The sequence below is a fragment of the Daldinia decipiens genome, assembly GCF_022478715.1.
Source record: "Daldinia decipiens strain CBS 113046 unplaced genomic scaffold F4813scaffold_16, whole genome shotgun sequence".
NCBI lineage: Eukaryota > Fungi > Ascomycota > Sordariomycetes > Xylariales > Hypoxylaceae > Daldinia > Daldinia decipiens.
In genome coordinates this window covers 216,013-229,129 of record NW_026054559.1, presented here as the reverse complement: position 1 = coordinate 229,129, position 13,117 = coordinate 216,013, and the positions used below count along the sequence as shown (strand labels likewise).

The 13,117-nt window shown below is 38.1% G+C and overlaps 2 protein-coding genes across 2 annotated transcripts; both read right to left on the bottom strand.

Moving 5' to 3' along the window:
* Positions 1-25: 25 nt before the first annotated feature.
* On the bottom strand, positions 26-2,509 carry F4813DRAFT_396151 (uncharacterized protein; the record flags this gene model as incomplete). The annotated part of the gene is made up of 1 exon (XM_049247793.1): positions 26-2,509. One exon carries the CDS (start codon positions 2,507-2,509, stop codon positions 26-28), a length of 2,484 nt encoding a protein of 827 aa, XP_049099595.1.
* A 397-nt stretch (positions 2,510-2,906) lies between these two features.
* F4813DRAFT_359119 (WD40 repeat-like protein) lies at positions 2,907-6,101 on the bottom strand. Its single transcript, XM_049243297.1, has 3 exons — positions 5,283-6,101; positions 4,110-5,223; positions 2,907-4,057 (listed from the first exon to the last, which is right to left on the bottom strand). The coding sequence occupies exons 1-3, from the start codon at positions 5,743-5,745 to the stop codon at positions 3,463-3,465; spliced, it is 2,172 nt and encodes a 723-aa protein (XP_049099594.1). The 5' UTR covers positions 5,746-6,101; the 3' UTR covers positions 2,907-3,462.
* Between the last annotated feature and the right edge of the window lie 7,016 nt (positions 6,102-13,117).

Sequence of the window (13,117 nt, the reverse complement as noted above, 5' to 3'; positions counted from 1 at the left end):
TTACAAGCTCATTTTCCCCTAGCTTCTATACCCCCTCGAATCGGTCCGCCGTCAACCCATAGGCACGCGTTAGTTTATTTCCTATATTCCGCGCCAAGGCCTTGCTGATCACTTGACGCGGGTGGGGCTTATGGATTAGAATGGATTTGCCGTGGTTGATCGGATATGTAAATTGATACGATGAACCTTTCACGGGTTGTATCCCAAACCCTATCTTTTCCATGGCTCCTAGAAAGCTGACCCACTTAATTTCTGTTCGCGCGTTTCCGAGGAATAGTGCTCTGATCACGTCTATGTTCTGGCGTTGGAGCTTTATGAGTTGCTTAGGTGCGTGTAGGGGCTGCTGCTGCTGCTGCTGTACGGAGGGGCTTGTTGATATAGTGCTTGGTGGTGAAGTCGATGGGGAGTTAAGGGATACTGTAAAGATATCTAGATTTAACGTAGTAGATGATGCTTGTGGTAGTGTCTGTGGTCCCTCGAGCACTGTGGTATCGGAGAGACTTTCATTTCGGATTTGTCTATGTGCGACATAGTCCTTTAAGAGCTCGTAGGGCCTCTGCCTTCCAACATCTTCGAAGAATGCGTCTGCTTGGTCCCAGAATCGTTTTAGGTTATCATGAGCCGCTGGATGGACCTCTGTCGTATCACAGGTCTGACGCTCGTAGACAGGAAATGCGAATGTGGGTTGTAAGGGATAGACCAAATCAAATATACACTTGTCTACCTCGGACGCTTTGAAGATAGTATCGAGAACTGGCAACTGGGTGTTACATTCGCCGTCGTTTCTCCAGAGCCCCGGGATATACGGCTGATAAAGTCTTAATTGCCGGAGCGATTCACAAGCTACAAAAAGCTTCTCGAGAGTCTTGGTGACTGCCGGTAATATATAGGACCGGAGATAAGCATCCTTCGTTAATATTGTTTCGACATCGCCAACCAGAGATATGCTTAAGTTGACGTCGTTACGCGAGTCAGCTATGCAGTCATGAAGAGCATATGACACCGTAAATCCTTCCTGAGTCTCGATCTCGATCGCAAACGCTTCTAGCTGAGATGCAAAGTACTGGATGGTGTACATCAAGAAATCCTTTAGACGGAAGAGTGCTGCCTCGCACGGGCTAAGCAGCCCCTGAGATGTTAACTTCTCAAAAGAGTTCTTCGATTCTTTGGCCAACTCTGCAATGCGGAGCTCGAGCTCTCGCCAGATGACTATGTCGCCATAGGTATCCCTCAAAGTCTTGCGGACCGCGAACACGTGTCGAGACATAACCAAGTCTCGTTCCTGCGGTTCCTCGTCACGCAGATGTCTAGTAATGTCCAAGATGGCGTCGGCGAAGAAATCCGGGTCCTCACGCAACGCCCAAAAGCTCTCCTCTGCGTCGAAGTGGTGGGCTGAGACGAGCTGCTGCAGTTGATGGAGATCGGTTTCTGAGGGGTTTCTATAAGATACTTCTGCCGCCAGGGTCGCGAGAGGAGTTTCGTGTAGACGCTTCACCTCTGTGGTGTCGTACAGAATGCCACGGCAGCAATCCAAGAGGAATCTCATGATGCGCTCTTGGATTTCGAGGATTAGCATCCCTTCGCCTGGCAGGAAACCCGCGCCGCTTAGAAGCAGTGTTTCCATCTCCGCTCTCGACGCTCGAGAAAACGTCTCCAACCTGCCGTATTCGCTTCGTGTATTCTTACCATCCCCCCCGGCGTCAAGTCGCATGAGGTTATTATCGAGATAGTTTATATCGACGACACCTCTCTCCACTGCAGACTTTGAATCCAGCAAGTCGCTGTGAACAAAGACGCTTGGATGCTTGCGACTTCTTGATTCCATGAAAAGGAGCAGTCGATCGCCCGAGACGAGGTCCTCCAAATTGATATACGGCCACATATACGCCTCTCTCAGAATATCTGATTCCGTGACCAGGACGCTGCCAGATACCGGGTCTTTCGACAGACGGGCGGGAATCATGTTTGGCCACGCACTTCGCAACACCCTCTCGCGGCCGGGGAGCTGATACTTGTTCCATCGGCGGGAAACGGCAATCCAATGGGCATCCAGTAGGTTCCGCAGCTCCGTCTGCCCATCAAAAATACCCTTCGACAACACCCTCGCCTTGAGCGAAAGCTCCTCGGCCTCATGGATTACTTTAGCATTCGGGCCTATAACCACCGGCACTATATGCTGAAGCGCAAACCTCAGCGCCAGCCCAAAATCAGGCTCTTTCTGATCCAGAACTGCTACAACTTCAGGGCTGTCCAAGACACACTTAACAGCCGTTCTGAATTTCCCATCGAACTCGTTGACATCGACTTGTGTCTGCTCGTATCGCGTGAGATGTCGTAATAGCCCGCCTCGCTTTGTAAACAAAACACATCGCATAAGGTATTTCTTGCCTCTCGTGGAAGGAATATCCGAACCGAGATTCGAATCCATAGATGCAATTCTCTGCTCTCTCGTGCGATGAGAGACGTCCGTGCCATATGCTGAAGTATCGTCTATCCCGTTTCTAAACATATGGGCAAATATCTGGGTTCTGCCCAGTATGTACCTATTCTTTTATTTCGATAGTGACGACACTTAATCCCATCTTGAAGTGCGATTTGATTCCGAAGCTCCCTGTTTTTATAGATTGTAGCGTAAATGAGAGAGATGATTTGTCTCTCATATTGTCTGACAGCGTGGCCATGTTTCTTACTTCATGTTCGACATTGAAACAAACAAGTTGCATCTCCTAGTAATTATCTTCATTCTTTGATATGATCTTACTAGATAGATTCTTCTGTCCAATTTAACTCCTGGCTTTCAAGTTGCCGACACATATTTCCATTTCCGCATGGGTTCGATAGGTCCCTCTTCAACAACTGAAACTAGTAGTAAATTATGGCAGAATCATGATTCATAGAGTATAGTATATAAAGGACATTTTGTGTTATTAGTTTTGAAGCAAGTTTCAGATCAGGTATACTTGACTACAGGTGGCAAAATCATAGGCCTATCTGCAAACATAACTATTCTACCTACGGGGTGAACGTAACCCTTCACAGGAGCCGTCATAATTGACTACCCAGACAACGTATCACGACCAACAATCGATAGAGGAAAAATTAAACCAACAGGTATAAAACAGCTTTCGCAGCTGATACCATTGCCGAGGTATTTAATCCTAACTCCGGAGGCCATGCCAAATCCTTTCACTCACGCTCATTCACACGCTGACATCGTCAGTACAGGGGGGTCCACTAAGGACAAAAACTGATAATTCGCCGCCACGAAGGGGGCATACCGGCGATGAACAAATATCGTCTCTTTTTCCTGGCCAGCAAATAAACCCTCAAAAGAAAAGAAATATGGCTCATACGTTCCAGCCAACAGTGCCTCGAACTCCAACGAGTCTACCGCTCGACACGATAGCCTATTGATACAAGTGTGTTACTATAGCCCCACGAACTTAAAACCACGGGCGCCCTCTACGTTTTGGGCTCCGTTACCGGGGTTGGTGCAATTCTTCGCTTCTTAGGTTGACCGCCCGATACTTCGTCCTTCTCGTTCTCGCTAGCTTCTCGCTTAACACCAGCAACAATGTTGTTACCGTTTCCAGGTGTTTCGGGAGGGGTTGCGATGGGCATCCCTGTTACCTTGCCCGAGTTTGTGGCGGCGATGCTGGGTATGCTTCCACCGATAAGAGGTGGGTTATTCATAACTGAAATCTGGGTCGCGATTGACGACGTGGAATTCGATCGAGTAGGTGATGAAGGGCGCGCGCTCACAAACGATGTTGTGGCTGGAGGGGATGGAGCTGCAAAGGAGGTGGCTGAGTTACGATGTTGGTGGTTAGGGAAGGGTGATGGGGGCGCAAAGGCGGATGTTGGTGTAGGTAATGGAGTAGGCTGGTTTGAAATAGGGCCTGCGCTAGTGGCAGTAGCAGTAGCAGTAGGAGCAACAGAAATCTTAGGGCCCATAAGGTCACCCTTGTATTCCTGGCCTAGTTCACCAGGTGTAAACGATAGTGTCGAACAAAACCCGTCAGACGAGGAAATGAGTAGTGTTAAACCGTCGTTCGACCTAGAAGCTGGTTAGGTATTACGATAGATCTGATGTGCGGGGGGCAGCGTACCAGGTAAGATCAGTAAACGTGGCGAGATGTAGATTACTGACAATGCAGATGGGTGTGGTCTGCTGGGTATCATAGAGAAGCACCGAGTCTTGAGTTGCTACAGCATACACCATACGGTACGGCAGCGCGAATGTAGGTTTAGGTCCAGGAGTAGTCGGACCGGTCTCCAAGTTCAGATGCTTAGACGGGGTAGACAACTTCTCCGGGTCTGGCGCCGAGGACGTTGGAGGTGGAGGAGGGGGGTCCATTACCGCAGGTAGCGGTTTGGAAATAGGCTCGGGAAGAGCAGGAATGGGATCTTCTGCCGAAGAGGTATCAATAGTGATGTGTTTCGTAACTGGCGGAGATTGTCTGAGCGTATAGGTTATGGGCGAACACTTCACGGCAACCGAAGGCTTCTTTAGGCCGGGGAGATGAGCAATAGGCGGCTTGTTGATACCGCCTCGGGTATATATATAGACAGTGTTGATGACCTCATATGTAGGTCTAAGGCCGTCTGCTTGGTGCTGCATTTGGAACTGGCCGGCAGGGGTCAGAAGCAAGCTACCATCCGGAGTAAAAGTCAGACGTCGAAAGAAAGACGTAAGAGTTTCGCTGGCGTAGAGACTTGCGTTCTTCATCCCTACACTGAGACCATGATTAAGTTTTGGAGATGGCTCGATGGGCATCACCGCAGGCAGAGGCAGCGACGGTGCTGGGGATACAGATCGTCGAGATGAAAACGAAGAGCGTCTACTATGACTGACTACACTCGGGGGATTCATTGGTAAGGGAACGGATTGCGGTGTTCCGGGCGCGGATAGTACTGGCGATCCCATGGAGGCGCCCGGCGTGTCAACTGCGGCTGCAAGCTGAGTTCGGTAGCCGATATCCGATGGGGCGGGGCTGTTAGATGAGATGCGTCTGCTGGGGGGCAGATCTGCTTTGGCGTGACTAGCAACCTTGGGGGGTTTTTCATCGTGGCTAGTAAGCGCGTACTGTCCATCCTTGGTCTTGAGGGAATAGATGTGAACGGATCGGTCTGACGACTGGGTTGCGATGTATTCATTCAGGGGATCCCATGCGACGCCCTGCACGTAGTGACTATGTTCGGCAATTTGCCGTATGAGAACACCTATAGGCGAGTAAGTCAACTGGGATAGAAGATATACTTGGGATACATCAACTACGAACCTGTACCGGCATTGTAAATTCGAGCGACATTGTCCATGCTCCCAATGATGAAGTAGGTAGCATCCGGAGACCAGGCTAGATCGTATATTTCCGAACCAGTAGGCCGGAACATATGCCTGGTACGCCACGTTTCCTTGTCCTCGAGGCCCTCGTTCCCAAATGTAGTTGGGTTGTGGTTTTCGCTAGGAACCCATAGGATCACATTGCCATCATCTCCAGCAGAAGCGAGGGTTTCTCCTTTGGGAGCCCACCGAACGACATTGACGGCTTGGGTGTGTTTGGCGAGAGTCGAGAGGTATTCGACCTTGCGATCTTCGCCATCGCCTTCGACTTTCCAGATACGCACGTTATTATCTCCTCCTCCTGTAGCTAGCCTTCCCTTGCCATGCTGAGACTCGAAGTGGGCGGAATAGATGGGAGCATTTTTATCGTGCCAATTGATGATCAAAGGAGTTGACCTCATGGTGACAGTTCCATCCGGGACATGAGACTCTCTACGGTGTAGTTGAGCGCGATGCGAAATGTCCACAGAATGATCGAGGCGTGGTTATAGTTGTAGGGGGAGAGGACGAGGCTGCTTCGAATTGGCTTTCGAGATTGAAGGCGACAGGGAAATGTTACTTGATATTGGTTAAATACCTAACCTACCCTTAAAAAACGTGAAGCGGCGGTATTGGGAATAGTGTCTAGATTGAATCTAGAGAGACTTGTAACGCGTAAGTAGGCGAAGTGGATGTTAAAAGTTGTGAATGATTGGTGTTTTGAAATGCGAAGGCTCGAGCATTGGTTAAAGATGAGGTTGAACTACATAGGTTGAACTTGGCTGGAAGGCATACCGTTGCAGTTGCAGCGAGGACATTTAGTGGCATTAGTGGCCTTAGTGGCCTTACAGGGATCCCTAGGCGTCTTTGATTGTTGGTCGCGACCCGTTTGGAGGGTTCTTAGGGCTATTAGTCGATAACTACCTATAGCTTAGGTATCTACCTACCTATCCGATAAGGTGGTATGTGGTATAATAGGTACTAACCTTAGGTATTGTACAATACATACCTAAGGTCCAGTTCTTAGCGAAAATAGGGAAGATGTATGTACCTACACCCTACACCTGTGCGTACCTCTTGATGTAATTCGATTGGGCAATCTCCTCAAGTTTGCTGCAATACTTGAGGGATAATTCTGAGTAAACTACCTACTCACTATTTCCATTGAAAACATTGAACAGTACCTTACTTACGGTAGTAATTTACACGTTGCAAACGACAACCACCCATATACGCGTCTAGGCGCGTTTGTTCCGCGGGACCAATCAGAATCGAGTCTATAGTCGAATTTGGGATCACCTCACCCACCTCACCCACCCCGCTATCTCGTTCCATACGTGAATGCTACACTCATCATAAGCTATAAGGTGATAACGTACGTATCAAACATGATTGTCCTGGCAAGAAAAAGGGGGGGTAGATGAATCATGATTGGTTTAGTTGTTGGATGTCTTACAACGTATTATCCCTTTATGAATCTTCTTTCTCTTTCAATGCTAATGTTAGTCAAGTATACTAAGACCAAATGCGGGTATCAGCTTCGGCTATGATAATATGGTAGTTAGGTAATTAATTAGGTAGTTATAAGAAAAGTCTTCATATATATAATTTCCTCCTTGTCTACTTGAATACTTTGATAGGAGGTAGACATCAACGACATACCCTTTTGGATCCCATGTGACGGCCGTAGTCAGCTCAATGGTAACTTAACGAGCCGCATTTTCTTGGCCAAGAGCCATATGCAACGAATGCTAAAAGCGCATGACACTTTGTCACTTCTTGTTTGGCGCTGACGGGATTATGAATTAGCGGTTTGCATATCACAACCGCTGTACTCTTCCTGGAGTTGAATCTATCTTTACCGATATTAAAGCTCTTGCATGCTCTCATCGATGTCAGAAATCTCCCAGCCTCTTAAAGCATGTGGCAACCTGAAACGGTCAACCTCGTTCTTTTAAAGACCGGAGAGCATCCGATGGCGGCTCTGCATTTGGAAATTTAACTGTTAGCGGTCTAAGCAGAAAATCTCAGATCAATTCTTCGTCAGCACTAATACCTGTGTAAATGTTGTCTGATTTGCGCTGGGGTCTCGATTGGCCGCTTGGGAGTTTATAGGATCAGGAGCAACGTGAGCGGACCGTCATCCGTGATCCAACCATAGAAGCGGTGTGTAAAAGTCCCATGCTATTGTACCGACCCCATGAATTGCGAATATCGTAAAGCTCCGAGCAATTGCGGCTACTGGCCGTTCACCTAGGTATTCCCCTATCGGTTTCAATAATAGGTACCTACCATTGCCTACGCTGTCTATCTTGCTGTCGATGCATCGCAATAAGATACAAAAGCCAACCATTGTCGGGGTGGTTGAAACAGCAATACACTGTATCAAGCCAGTAGGGCAAATACACTATATGTCGGTATCGTATAAATATCATTTTACATATCGGTTTACATATTAGTTTACATATCAGATGCCGAGTGACTGCAGATGCTCGATTAGAGCTTCTTGATTCGTATTAGTATTATCTGACGTGATGGCCCCTGGTCCGAGCTATTTTATAGCTACATATATACATACATACATACATACATAGAATATCGAACTACTAGGTTATAGTACTACTAGTTATTCCTCGTATTTCGTACGGCAGAGACGAGTCTGTCTCCTTTATTGATATTTGATTTCTCGATAAACTCAAAGTTGCCGCGCCTCTCCGAATCCGGAGAAGATTCAAACTCGATGATGAGACATGAGCCGTATTTTATCCATGTCTATCGTGTTAACGGTACGACACAGTAACTTGGCGCATACAGTATATAATGATGCCCCGCGTCGCGGGTAGGTAATTCCCCGGTTCGACAATTTGTAGCCTACGGCCCGCATGCGCCAACGTCGCATGAATGCATGGTGCTAATGTACGAAGTCCCTCTTCGACACATGTAAGGTATGTATAATGTACCTAAGATATGTAAGTACCTAAGCTGACACAAATCTGCCCGGGACTGATCATCTGCTATACTAAGTTCTCTTGTAAGCTGAAGAATCTGTGGAAGGAGCAAGTTTGAGCCACCTTCAAGGCTAGGTAAAGTTATACAGATAAACTATAACAGCCCGGATGGGATATTACGTGTAACATAATATTTCGTGTAACAGAATATTTATGTACCTAGGTAGCTAACAATAATTCTATTTCAACTTTTCTTTTTGTTATCATTATTACCGACCATAAGCCACTTAGTTACTGTTACACAACTAATACGTATTGAATAGGCGTTATATGAGGTTTAATTTATCATGTTTCTGATGATCTGATTGATTGAGGTAAAATCGTGGGAACGCGTGTTATACCGTTATTTTACATAAAATTAAAGATTTTTAAGTTATTTAATATAATTAATTAATTTAATACACCTTTTTAAATATAATTAATAGGTTAATTTAATTTAAAATATCTTAATATTCTTTTATTATTTAAGTTATTAATAATTTAATTTTAATTTAAAAAAGATTTTTAATTGTTTTTAATTTTTATTAATACGTATTTTTTATTTTATGGTTATTTTATTATTTAATTTTTATAGTTATTTTATTTATAAAAGGTTTTTAATATTTATTAAGGTTAATTAAGTTTTAAATTATTTATATAAATTTTTTTATAAAGATTTTATGATGGTTGTGTAACACTGACATAAAGGCACCTTACTGATGATAAGGTACCTTTATTGTAGATAAAAGAAGAAAAGATAAAATACCCAACTTTATTAAATAAAAGAGTTAAATATCTATTATTATTAAAATATAAGAATATGCTATACCTAATTAACCTTAAATAAATTCTTTCTTCCTTAAATATTTATTATATACCAATTTTAACACTATTATTTATTATTATTTTATTTATTATTTTTACTATATATATATACCTACCAACACTAATCAATATTACTAAACAATAACAATATAAATTAGTAAAGTTAAAAAAATCATTATTACTTTAATTTGAAGATTTTTATTACAATAATATAAATAATATTAATATTTTTTTTTATATTATTTTTATAATTTATAATAAATTACAATTTCATCTTCTTATATAATCCGTTCGTATTTTTAGTAAACTATTACAATTTAAACCCCTTATCCACAAAATTATCATCACCTGTATTATTAATCCTTTCCACTATATCCCAAAAAATATAGGTAAAAAGTTTAGTGTAGGCATAAATTTGCGTTATATACAATTTTGTTAAGTAGGAAAACATAAACAAATTGTATAAACTCCTAAACTATCTCCCTAATCAAATATTTATACTTAACACAATATTCAACCACATAGTAATACAATAAAAAAAAATCAATTTCCAAATAGCCACACCTAAATAAAAAATAATATAAACACTCCTTACATTAGTAAACTTTAAAACTATTAATAATAAAATATTATATATACGCTTAATCAAAAAAACAATAATTAAATACCAAAAACAATTTAAAAGATTTACAGTAAATAATTTTAAGGTATTGCCGAAATAATTATAATCAACACTACAAAACATACTAATATAAAAAAATATTTATATAAAAAAATATAACGCTAATTATATAAAGACACTCGCTAATCTTATATTACTATATAACCCACCTATATAAAATACTACCAAATTAAAAATAGCAAAAATAAAATAGCCTAACGTATTAATATAAAAAATTTCAATTTATAAAACCGAAAAAAAACCAATATATCCCGCTACACGCGCGTCTACATAGTCATAAACGTTAATATAATAATATTAAACAATTTTTAACCCACAAACGCTAATATACATAATTGCACCTATAAAATAAGCCTTAATATAAAATACTACACTTTAAACCCTACCCCTTTCCAACTTATAATACATATTACTTATTTTATAATTAAAATAAATACTACCCCCTATTTTTAATTAGCTATCGTTAATCCCCAACGTTTTACCACTAACCCAATAATTAAAATCCACTTCCTAACCCCCTAATCAACCACCGCTCCTAACATATTTTCTTTCCTCCCTTCTTTATACACCTAATCCTAACCCGCCACTATAAAATATACTAAATTATTTATAATAATTAACGTAATCCTAATAAAATAACTAAAACGGTATTTAGGCATTATCTAATCCCCCTCCCCCTCCCCTATCGGCCTAATAAAAGTTATTTATATCTTTTGTAAAATAATAAAGGTATAACCTAAAATATAATCCTAAATATAAAATTAGCCAAACATAACCCCCTCCCCCAATTACAAAAAATGCGTTTGGACCTTTTGGACCGTTACCGGGTAGTCCATATATAACGTTAACAGTTTTACCAAACGTTAGACTAAACAAAAAAAACCAACCTATCGAAAATTACGATTTCTCTTTTTAAATAACTCCACCGCCTTTATAAATACCTAACCCCCCCGCTTAAACCCCAATACCTATTAATAACCAATAAGTTTAAACCTATTATAATATTTTCTCGGTATAAATTCCTAACGAGATATACCTTTTAATAATTATAAACTACTTTAAAAAAACCTAAAATAATAAAAATAATTATATAAAAAAAATATATAATATTTTTAAAAACAAATTTCGATTTTTTTTAAATATATATTATATAATAAGAATTTAATAAACATAATTCCATACCATATTTTCTACTATTTTCACCGGAAGAATAATAATCTACTTCTTTCACAATATACCCAAACACTAATATTTCGTAAACATATACATAGCCATAAAATAATATTTTAACATAGAACAAAACAAAATATAATACCACTAAAACTAAACAACTATTACTTTTTATAGTATAAAGGTTGAAAAGAAGAATAAGGATAAGTCTAATATAAAGATACTATAAATCATATTTAATAAATTATTATTATATCAACACACTTTTAAACCTAACTTCAAAAAAAAACAACAATTTATTACAACTGTACATAGAGTATACCGTAGCATACTACAACTATAATATACATTATTTACTCCATTATATTATTTTAAAAAATTAACCAACAAACTCCAAACATCTATCAAAACGTTTAAAAATTTTAAAAAGGCATGTTAATTTATGGTAAATATTAATAGCAAAAATAATAACAACAATAAACATAATATTAATTAATATTATATTAATTATAAATACTATTACAATGATAAAGGTAGTAAATATAATATTTACCAAAAAATATTAAAATATTAGAAATGTTATTGTTGGGTATGTAAGAAAAAAAAATATTAGTTAATTAAATATCTAAAGAAAAAACGTAAAAAAATTAAAACCCAATAGAAAGCCAAAAGAGGTTAAGTAAAAGAAAACTATACAACCTTCTTAACCAAATATAAAGATATTAAAAATTCTAACGTAAAAAAATCTAAGAAATTTACTAAAAAAAAAAAAAAACTAAAAAATTAATATATAATTATAATTTATTTTTCAAATAAATTTTTCTAATATTAATTTAATCTATAAATACTAAATCCCAAAAAATCTACTAATAAACCCAACACCAATACTACATTTATCTTTAACTAATACGTAAAAAACGTATTCTAAAATATCATATCAAATATGGAAGCAACATAAGTATTAATTGCAAATAAAAGCCAATACTAAACCCTTGTTAATAAAAATTTAAAATACCGTAACGATCTAAATACTAGTCGCGTTAATAAAGTTAATATACGTTTTGGAAATGGTTTGTTTATTAAATCATTAAGGATTATAATAATCAACACTCCATTTAACAAAATAAACTTTTATATAATAGAAATAAATATTTCGTTTTTCTTTTTTATTAAAGATATAAATCGTCTAAAAATATACCTTAATAATATTATTAACTAATTAATCAATAAAAACAATATAATAATTAAAATTATGTAAAAATAAAAATACTTATGGTTTTAGTTTAACGATATTATTTATTTCATAAAGGTAAAATTATGTTGTTTATATATACGTTTTAGCCATTTATTTATTAGTAAATTTTATAATTTATTTGATAAGGTAAGATATAAAATAAATATTAAAAATTTTAAAAAAATTAATAAATTTTACCACCATTATTAGGTTAAAAACAAGATACTCCAACACTTTAAATTTAACCTCAAAAACCCTAATATAGATTTTAATTATAAAGTAATTACCAATATTATATATTTAAATAGGAAACCAATTTTTTACATAATCAACGCAATAACAAAATTCCAAACAACCTAATTTATAAAAAACATTTCTGTTAAAAAAATCTAAAAAATATTTAAATAATATTAAATCGATATATATTTAGAACTACCAAACGTTCTTAATTACGATATAAGTATTAATTTCAATAACATTAAATTCTATAATAAGGCTTATTTTATAGGAATTATCTATAATTAGGTACCTGTTAAAGTATATTAATTAATTAGTAAAATGGAAAAATACCATAACCCAATTCAGAAAGTGTACAAAATTATTTTTAAAGAAATATAAGGGTTAAAAAAGGTTTATTTACAAATAATAATTAAAACCGTAAATAATATAGTAAACCTAAACAATTTTATCCCCACTTTATTAATTTTTAATATTTATTTAAAAATTAATATAGATTCTTTTCCTACGTAATTACAATTGGAAAAGGTTTAGGCGATATAAAAGGCTATAATTAAAATTAAAAAAATTAAGGCGTAAAGAATTATTTGCGACGTTATAAACATAAAAAATGGATTAAATATCTTAAAAACACTACCCATATCACTATCTATCAATAA